The 9,817-nt window shown below is 55.5% G+C and overlaps 1 protein-coding gene across 1 annotated transcript; it reads right to left on the bottom strand.

Moving 5' to 3' along the window:
* Positions 1 to 2,196: 2,196 nt before the first annotated feature.
* Positions 2,197 to 7,975, bottom strand: LOC139240524 (translocon-associated protein subunit delta-like). Its single transcript, XM_070869067.1, has 5 exons — positions 7,952 to 7,975; positions 5,807 to 5,881; positions 4,501 to 4,599; positions 2,583 to 2,642; positions 2,197 to 2,301 (listed from the first exon to the last, which is right to left on the bottom strand). Exons 1-5 carry the CDS (start codon positions 7,973 to 7,975, stop codon positions 2,197 to 2,199), a joined length of 363 nt encoding a protein of 120 aa, XP_070725168.1.
* Between the last annotated feature and the right edge of the window lie 1,842 nt (positions 7,976 to 9,817).

The raw sequence follows: 9,817 nt of genomic DNA, 5'->3' as shown, positions 1-9,817 counted from the left end.
TCGGACGGTTGTCTGTCGCGTGCAGAGAAGGACTTTAAAAAAATTAATTCACGGGATGTGGGCGTCGCTGGCAAGGCCAGCATTTATTGCCCATCCCTAATTGCCCCTTGAGAAGGTGGTGGTGTGCCTCCTTCTTGAACCGCTGCAGTCCGTGTGGTGAAGGTGCTCCCACAGTGCTGTTAGGGAGGGAGTTCCAGGATTGTGACCCAGCGACGATGCAGGAACGGCCGATATATTTCCAAGTCGGGATGGTGTTTGTGACTTGGAGGGGAACGTGGAGGTGGTGGTTTTTCCATGCGCCTGCTGCCCTTGCCCTTCTAGGCAGTAGAGGACACAGGTTTGGAAGGTGCTGCTGACTATTAACATGATGGCAGTGTTTGTCCAGGAGGTGAAGCGATGATCGGTACAGCCAGCTGGTCGTCACTGTGAGGCATCATCATCATAGGCAGTCCCTCAGAATCGAGGAAGACTTGCTTCCACTCCTGAAGTGAGTTCTTAGGTGGCTGACCAGTCCAATACGAGAACCACAGTCACTGTCACAGGTGGGACAGATAGTCGTTGAGGGAAGGGGAGGGTGGGACTGGTTTGCCGCACAATCCTTCCGCTGTCTGCGCTTGGTTTCTGCATGCTCTTGGCGACGAGACTCGAGGTGCTCAGAGACATCCCGGATGCACTTCCTCCACTTAGGGCGGACTGGTCTTTGGCCAGGGGCTCCCACGTGTCGGTGGGGATGTTGCACTTTATCAGGTTGGCTTTGAGGGTGCCCCTTGTAACATTTCCTCTGTCTGGTTTGGCGTGAAGGAGCTCCAAGTAGAGCATTTGCTTTGCGAGTCTCGTGTCTGGCATGCGGACAATGTGGCCCGCCCAGCAGAGCTGGTCGAGTGTGGTCACTGCTTCGCTGCTGGGGATGTTGGGCTGGTCGAGGACACTAACGTTGGTGCGTCTGTCCTCCCATGGGATTTGTAGGATCTTGTGGAGATATCATCGGTATATTTTTCCAGCGACTTCAGGTGTCGACAGTACATGGTCCATGTCTCTGAGGGCGGGTATCACTACAGCCCTGTAGACCATGAGCTTGGTGGCAGGTTTGAAGGCCTGGTCTTCGAACACTCTCTTCCTCAGGTGGGACTGGAGGCGGTGTTTGATCTCGTCATCAATACCTGCTCTTTTGATGGGAGGCTCCCGAGAGATGGGAAGTGATACGCGCTGTGGATCTTGATGATTGGGGGGCAGTGCTGTGAGGAAAGGCTAGTGGAGGAGCTTTGTCCAACGGATGTTTAGCGTGAGGCCTATGCTTTCGTACGTCTCAGTAAATACGTCGACTATATCCTGGAGTTCAGCCTTTATGTGCGCAGGGGGCGTTTGGGCAATGATGAAGCCCTGTTTGACCACAGTGCGGATGTGGATTGGGTCTACAAAGGATCCTTTGGTAAGGATCACGGCCTGCATGGCATTATGGAGCTGCCAGCTAGTGGTCACTGAGTACTGCACCCACCATTGGGGCATGGCACTGCTTCTGGTACGGTTGCATGGCCCCAGTGATGGGACACGCTCACCCCGTGCTGTCGCTGTCCTGGGAGTGTTTGGTGGGGACAGTGTAGAGAGAGCTTTACTCTGTATCAAACATGGTTTACTTAATAAGAAAGTCAGCTGTTTGTTGGAGGCAATGCAACAATGTCCCTTATCAGATCGGAGTGCCTTTATTAAAGAGCGCGCCACACTGTCGGAGGGGCGGTGCTGAGGGAGCGCCGCACTGTCGGAGGGGCGGTGCTGAGGGAGCGCCGCACTGTCGGAGGGACGGTACTGAGGGAGCGCCGCACTGTCGGAGGGACGGTACTGAGGAAGCGCCGCACTGTTAGAGTTTTGGTGCTGAGGGAGCACCGCACTGTCGGAGGGGTAGTGCTGAGGATTTGAAGGGGAAAACAAGCGTTGATAGAGGCTTGGTAACACTTCCAATAAGTTCGCATAGGCACGATGGGATGAACGGCCACACAATTGCACAGAGACTCGAGTCATCGCTGAAAGTGATACGCTACCATCTTATCGAGAGAGGAATCAAACCAGTTTGGAGGGAGTATTATTTTATTAAATCGCGTCGGTTCTCACTCCGGCCTCTCTGCTCCGATTTACTCCTGGGGAGGTTCCAGCCTGCTCGGCCCCCTCCCTCCCCCGGCCCCGCCCGCCCCCGATGCTCCATCACGCCTGAATGTTGCTTTTCGCGCTGAATGCCAGGTAGTAGACCAGAAGGCCGATCGCCACGGTAACCACTTCGGTCGCAACCCAGGGCCCGTTCCACGCTCCCTGGGGGGGGTTTGGTGGGGGAGGGGGGAAGAGATTGAAGTTAGATGAGAACAAAGACACAGGGAATATTAGCCACCCTGCCCCACCCCTCAGACAGCCCGATCCAGAGAGAGAGAGCGCACGCGCCCGTCTCAAACAACGGCACCCAAGAGTGTCCGCTTTATCGGTGCTGCCAGAGCCTCCTGCACCTCCCCTGCCCTCCCCTCCTCCCAGCCCACCCGCCCGCAGAGCAAACACACCCCCCACGCCCCCCCCGCCCCCACACAGTTGCCTCCACTCACCCGATGGTCAACGTTGACAGCGAATAATGTCTTCATGGTAGACAGGTCGTCGCTGTTCCTCTGAGGGAACGAGACCCGAGAGCGTCAGACGGCAACAGTTGCTGGGGGTGGCAAGGGAGGGCGGACCGCAAGGAGAGAGGGAGGGAGGAGAGCACAGGCTGCTTTCAACTCAAGCAACCCCTTCGCACCACCAATGGAAGCTGTGCCTTGCACTCCTTGCGGCCCGTGCCTGGAGCTCCCTCCCGCTTCTCCATCCCCAACTTTAAGACCCTCTTCATCCCCTTCTCCAAATCGCTCCGTAGAACCCACCTCTTTGACCCGTTAGTTCCCCCCCGCCCCCCGACACCCTGCTGTGGCTCACTGTCTGCCCCTGGCTGTCCTGATGTGACTTTCTGCCTGCCAGAATTTTGATCAAGAGTTCGGCCTCGATCTCTCTCTGAAGCTCCTTGGCTGCACTTTCTCCAGTCTCAGTGCCAGAGGTGGCTTCAGTCTGGTGATGTGGGCGTCGCTGGCAAGGCCGGCATTTGTTGCCGGTCCCAAGCTGAGAAAGTGGTGCTGGGCCAACTTCAATAGCGGCCCCTTCCGAGGGTGTGAGACTGGAGTTAAACAGGCCAGCGAACATGTATCAGAACAGCCTCCTCCTGTTCCTAATGTAACAGGCTCAAGGGGCTGAATTGGCCTCCTCCTTTTCCGAATGTAAAGCTCGACGGGTTGAACGACCTCCTCCTTTTCCCAATGTAACAGGCTCGAGGGGCTGAATGGGCCTCCTCCTGATCCAAATGTAACAGGCTCGAGGGGTTGAATGGGCCTCCTCCTGTTCCTAATGTAACAGGCGCGAGGGCTGAATGGGCCTCCTCCTGATCCTCATGTAACAGGCTCGAGGGGCTGAATGGCCTCCTCCTGTTCCTAATGTAACAGGATCGAGTGGCTGAATGGGCCTGCTCCTGTTCCTAATGTTACAGGCTCGAGGGGCTGAATGGCCTCCTGCAGTGCCCACTGGTTGAGGGGGTGTGGGGAGAGTGGGCGGTGCTTGCGGATGGGACAAGAGCTTCCCCTCGGCCTGGTGCAAGGACCCGAGACTGAAAACAAGACCCAACACTTCACCAGCCCTTGACGAACTACAAGGTGCAGGTACGCACGCTGCTTAATAAGGGCAAAAGAAAAATGAAATCTATTGAATCAACAGGCATTGGCAGGTCATACAATCTTACCACGCAGGAGGCCATTCAGGCCCTCGAACCCGTGCTGTGCCGGCTCGGTGACAGAGCGACCCAATCAGTCCCACACTCCCCCCTTGCTCTTTCCCCACAGCCCGGCACATTTCCCCTTTCAGTATTTATCCAAATCCTGGTTTGAAAGTCACGATTGAATCTGCTCCCACCACCCTTTCAGACAGCGCGTTCCCGATCATAACAACTCATAGAAACATAGAAACATACAAAATAGGTGCATGAATAGGCCATTCGGCCCTTCGAGCCTGCACCGCCATTCAATGAGTTCATGGCTGAACATGCAACTTCAGTATCCCTTTCCTGCTTTCTCGCCATACCCCTTGATCCCCCTAGTAGTAAGGACTACATCTAACTCCCTTTTGAATATATTTAGTGAATTGGCCTCAACAACTTTCTGTGGTAGAGAATTCTGGGTGAAGAAGTTTCTCCTCAACTCACAGCGTAAACACATTCTCTCCATCTCCCCCTCTGGTTCCATCGCCGATTATCATCAATCTGTATCCCTCTGGTTACCCACCCTCCTGCCCCCGTGAACAGGTTCTCACGATCCACTCGATCAAAACCCCTCGTTATTGTGAACACCTCGATTAAATCTCCCCTCAACCTTCTCTGCTCCAAGGAGAACTACCCCAGCTTCTCCAGTCTCTCCCCTTCACTGAAGGTCCTCCTACCTGGGTATTGAACACACGACTCACTTTTCTCAAGGCGCTGTAGGACTCCTCGTCGAAGAACTTCACCTCGTACGTCCCCGACTTGGTGACCTTGTGCTCAGCGCTCCAGGAAACCTGCGGCAAGCATTGAAACTCGTGGTTAACAAAGACATGGCAGCAGTTCCGGGTTGGCCGGGGGGGTGGAGATCCGGCGCTCCGCAGTACCAGAAAGGCTGATCCCTCCCTCCCCCCGCCATGGCAGGTGGAGCGGCCTGCCGGAGGGGCCACGAGTGGGGGAGAGGGACGGAGAAGAGAAGAGGTTAAACAGCGGCCCCTGATGTGAACACCAGTGGCTCCCACTGAACACACGCATCCGACCCAGTGCAGCACTATGTGCAGGGGGGGTTCAGGGGATGAGCCACTATGTACAGGGGGTGGTTCAGGGAGTGCGCCATTATATACGGGGGGGGGGTGTTCAGGGAGTGCGCCACTATGTACAGGGGGTGTTCAGGGAGTGCGCCACTATGCACAGGGGTGGTTCAGGGAGTGCACCACGATGTACAGGGGGGGTTCAGGGAGTGCGCCACTATGTACAGGGGGGGGTTCAGGGAGTGCGCCACTTTGTGCAAAGGAGGGGGGGTACAGGGTGTGCGCCACTATGTGCAGGAGGGGGGGGGTTGTGGTTCAGGGAGTGCACCACTATGTGCAGGGACAGGGGGGTTCAGGGAGTGAACCACTATGTGCAAAGGGGGGGGGTCACAGGGAGTGCGCCACTCTGTGCAGAGGGGGTTGGGGTTCAGGGAGTGCAGCACTATGTGCAGGGAGGGGGGCTGCTCAGGGAGTGCACCACTATGTGCAAGGGAGGGGGGGCTTCAGGGAGTGTACCACTATGTGCGTTGGGGGGAAGGGGGTCAGTGAGTGCGCCACGATGTGCGGGGGGTTGGTTCAGGGAGTGCGCCACTATGTGCGGGGGGGGGCACAGGGAGTGCGCCACTATGTACGGGGGGGGTCAGGGAGTGCGCCACTATCTGCAGCGGGGGCGCGGGTTCAGGGAGTGAGCCACTATCTTCGGGGAGGGGTTGTGCCACTATGTGCAGTGGGGGAGAGAGAGAGAGAGGAGGAGGATCAGGTGCTCCTGCTCAGGCTCAGCGTGATCACAAGCTCGGGACTCGACTCGCACCCAGCAATGGGATGGGCTGTCAGCGTCCTACCCACCCTTCCCCACAACACTGACACAGCGTGACTGAGCTGAGTGCGGCAGCACATCTGTGCCGATCTCGCGGTGAAGGGGTGACCACCGGACGCTTCGCGTTAACTAAACCACCCCCCAACATCACTTTACCTGGTAGCGCCCGAAGTCTTGACCGCGGGTGACGGGTAACTGTTTACCGTTGATATCTGCGTGGAGGGCCACATTCTGTGGGGAGAGAGAGAGGCGGATAGTGGCATTAGAGAGAGGGAGAGAGAGAGAGAGAGAGAGGGCCCCAATGCAATTCTCATCCTCAACTTCAAATCCCCCCATGGCCCCCACCCCCTCTCCATATCTGTAACCTCCTCTAGCCTCTACACCCCTCCCTATCTCTGTAACCTCCTCCAGCCCCTATACCCCTCCCTATCTCTGTAACCTCCTCCAGCCCTTACATCGCTCCCTATCTCTGTAACCGCCTTCAGCCCCTTCACCCCTCCTTATCTCTGCAACCCCGTTCAGCCCCGACACCCCTCCCTATCTCTGTAACCTCCTCCAGCCCCTACATCCCTCCCTATCTCTGTAATCCCCTCCAGCCCCTACACCAGTCCCTATTTCTGTAACTTCCTCGCCCCCTCCATCTCTATAACCTCCTCCTGCCCCTACACACCTCCCTATCTCTGTAACCCCCTCCAGCCCGACACCCCTCCAATGTCTCTGTAATCCCCTCCAGCCCCTACACCCCTCCCTAACTCAGTAACCTCCTCCAGCCCCCACATCCCACCCTTTCGCTAACCTCCTCCAGCCCCTACAACCCTCGAGATCCCTGCGCTCCTCCAATTCTGGCCTCTTGCCCATCCCCCGATTCCCATCGCTCCACCATTGGCGGCCGTGCGTTCAGCTGCCTGGGCCCCAACCGCTCCACCTCTCTCCTCCTTTAAAATGCTGCTTAGAACCGACCTCTTTGACCAAGACACACGTGAATAAGAAGAACCTGTTCCCCGGGGCAAAAGGGTGGGTAACCAGAGGGTCACAGATTGACGATAATCGCCGATGGAACCAGTGGGGGAGATGGGGAGAATGTGTTTACGCAGCGAGTTGTTGTGATCACAATCGTGCTGCCTGAAAGCTCGGTGGGAACAGATTCAATCGTGACTTTCAAACCGGGAATTGGATAAATACTGGAAGAGTAAATGTGCCGGGCTGTGGGGAAAGGGCAGGGGGGAGTGTGGGACTGATTGGGTCGCTCTGTCACAGAGACGGCACAGCACGGGAGGAGGCCATTTCGGCCCATCGTGTCCTCGCTGGCCGACCAAGAGCTACCCGGCCTAATCCCACTTTCCCGCTCTGGGTCAGTAGCCCTGTAGGTTACGGCACTTAAAGTTGCACATCCAAATGTGGTGAGGGTTTCTGCCTCTACCGCCCTTTCAGGCCGTGAGTTCCACCCCAGACACCCACCACCCTCTGGGTGAAGACATTTCCCCTCAAATCCCCTCTAAACCTCCCCCCAATTACTTTCAATCTCTGCCCCCTGGTTGTTGACCCCTCTGCCAAGGGAAACAGGTCCGTCCTATCCACTCTATCCAGGCCCCTCATCATTTTATACACCTCAATCAGGTCTCCCCTCAACCTCCTCTGTTCCAAGGAAAACAACCCCAGCCTTTCCAATCTTTCCTCATCGCTAAAACTCTCCAGTCCCGGCAACATCCTGGTAAATCTCCTCTGCACCCTCTCCAGTCCGATCACATCCTTCCTGTAATGCCGTGACCAGAACTGCACGCGGTACTCTAGCTGTGGTCGAACTAGTGTTTTATACAGTTCAAGCATAACCTCCCTGCTCTTGTATTCTATGCCTCGGCCAATAAAGGCAAGTATTCTGTGTGCCTTCTTAACCACCTTAAATACCTGGCCTGCTACCTTCAGGGATCTGTGGATCTGCACTCCAAGGTCCCTTTGTTCCTCTACTCTACTCAGTGTCTGATCATTTAATGTGTATTCCCTCGCCTTGTTAGCCCTCTCCAAATGCATTACCTCACACGTCTCCGGATTGAATTCCATTTGCCACTGTTCTGCCCACCTGACCTGCACCAGTTCATGGTCTACAGGGCTGTAGTAATAACCGCCCTCCTGTATGGCTCAGAGACATGGACCATGTACAGTAAATATCTCAAGTCGCTGGAAAAATACCACCAACGTTGCCTCCGTAAGATCCTACAAATCCCCTGGGAGGATAGACGCACCAACGTTAGCGTCCTCGACCAGGCCAACATCCCCAGCATCGAACCACTGACTACACTTTACCAGCTCGGCTGGGCAGGGCCACATTGTCCGCATGCCCCGACACGCGACTCCCAAAGCAAGCGCTCTACTCGAAACTCCTTCATAGCAAACGAGCCAAAGGTGGGCAGAGGAAACGTTACAAGGACCACCCTCAAAGCCTCCCTGATAAAGCGCAACATCCCCACTGACACCTGGGAGTCCCTGGCCAAAGACTAGTCCGCCCTAAGTGGAGAAAGTGCATCTGGGAGGGCGCTGAGCACCTCGAGTCTCGTCGCCGAGAGCGTGCAGAAACCAAGCGCAGGCAGCGGAAGGAGCGTGCGGCAAACAAGTCCCACCCTCCCCTTCCCTCAACCACTATCTGTCCCACCTGTGACAGGGACTGTGGTTCCCGTATTGGACTGTTCAGCCACCTAAGGATTCATGTTAATAGTCGAAGGAAGTCTTCCTCGATTCAGAGGCGCTGCCTAAGATGACAATGACATTGATCTCTTCTTGCAGTGCACAGATTTTTTCTTCACTATCAACAATTAGGATGATTACTTGTCCTTGCGGCAGCTCATTGGTTGAAGGTTATGCTTTGTTGTGCTGCCCACGACAGTCAAATAGTCGCTCCCCAATTTTAATCGGCTGGGCGAATACTTGAAGCATGGTTGCTTGTTTGAGATACCAGGGACTCCTGAAAACCCTACTCCAATTTGGAGCCGAGATAATTGGGTTTTGTGGAACAGTTTTGGTTTTGCCCCACCCAACACCCCGATCCTCTCTTCAATCCCACGACTCGTGGATGGGACCAGGGATTAGAGAGGCTCCAGTTGCAGTTTGGCTCGGAACTCACCCTCCCGGCCCACGTACAGTTTTAACGATCGCATTCCCTCTCGCAGAACCGGGCACTGCAGGCCGGGTGGAGAACCCTAGGTGGAGATTTAATCACATTCGGCATAATTATGAAGGACTGCAGTTGGAAGAACAACAAAAGACTATTTGCTCTGCTTGGGAAGTCACAAAGGGTCACAACTTTGATATTGATACAGGGCTATTGGGAGAGAGTAGGACAGTGGGATTCATTTGGAATTGATACAGGGCTATGGGTAGAAAGCGGGGCAGTGGGATTAGTTGGGGATTGTTACAGGGCTATGGGGAGTCAGCGGGGCAGTGGGAGTCGTTTGGAATTGATATAGGGCTATGGGTAGAGAGCGGGGCAGTGGGATTAGTTTGGGGATTGATATAGGACCATGGGGAGAGAGCGGGGCAGTGGAATTACGTTGGGATTGATACAGGGCTATGGATAGCGAGCGGGGCAGTGGGATTAGTTTGGAATTGATTCAGGGCTGTGGGGAGAGAGTGGGGCAGTGTGATTAGTTTTGGGATTGTTACAGGGCTATGGGGAGACAGCGGGGCAGTGGGAGTCGTTTGGAATTGATACAGGGCGATGGGTAGAGAGCGGGGCAGTGGGATTAGTTTGGGATTGATACAGGGCTATGGATAGCGAGCGGGGCAGTGGGATTAGTTTGGAATTGATTCAGGGCTGTGGGGAGAGAGTGGGGCAGTGTGATTAGTTTTGGGGATTGACAAAGGACCACGGGGAGAGAGTGGGGCAGTGGGTTTAGCTTGGGGATTGTTCCAGGGCTATGGGGAGAGAGCGGCGCAGTGGGAGGAGCTTGGGGATTGACACAGAGCTGTGGGGAAATAGCGGGGCAGTGAGATTAATTTGGAGATTTAGACGGCTATGGGGAGAGAGCGGGGCAGTGGGATTAGTTTGGGGACAGATCTATGGGGAGAAAGCAGGGCAGTGGGATTAGTTTGGGGACAGGGCTATGGAGAGAGAGCGGGGCAGTGGGATTAGTTTGGGGACAGGGCAATGGAGAGAGAGCGGCGCAGTGGGATTAA

Source organism: Pristiophorus japonicus, chromosome 32 (genome assembly GCF_044704955.1).
Source record: "Pristiophorus japonicus isolate sPriJap1 chromosome 32, sPriJap1.hap1, whole genome shotgun sequence".
Lineage (NCBI taxonomy): Eukaryota > Metazoa > Chordata > Chondrichthyes > Pristiophoridae > Pristiophorus > Pristiophorus japonicus.
This window is presented reverse-complemented; position numbering and strand designations above follow the sequence as displayed.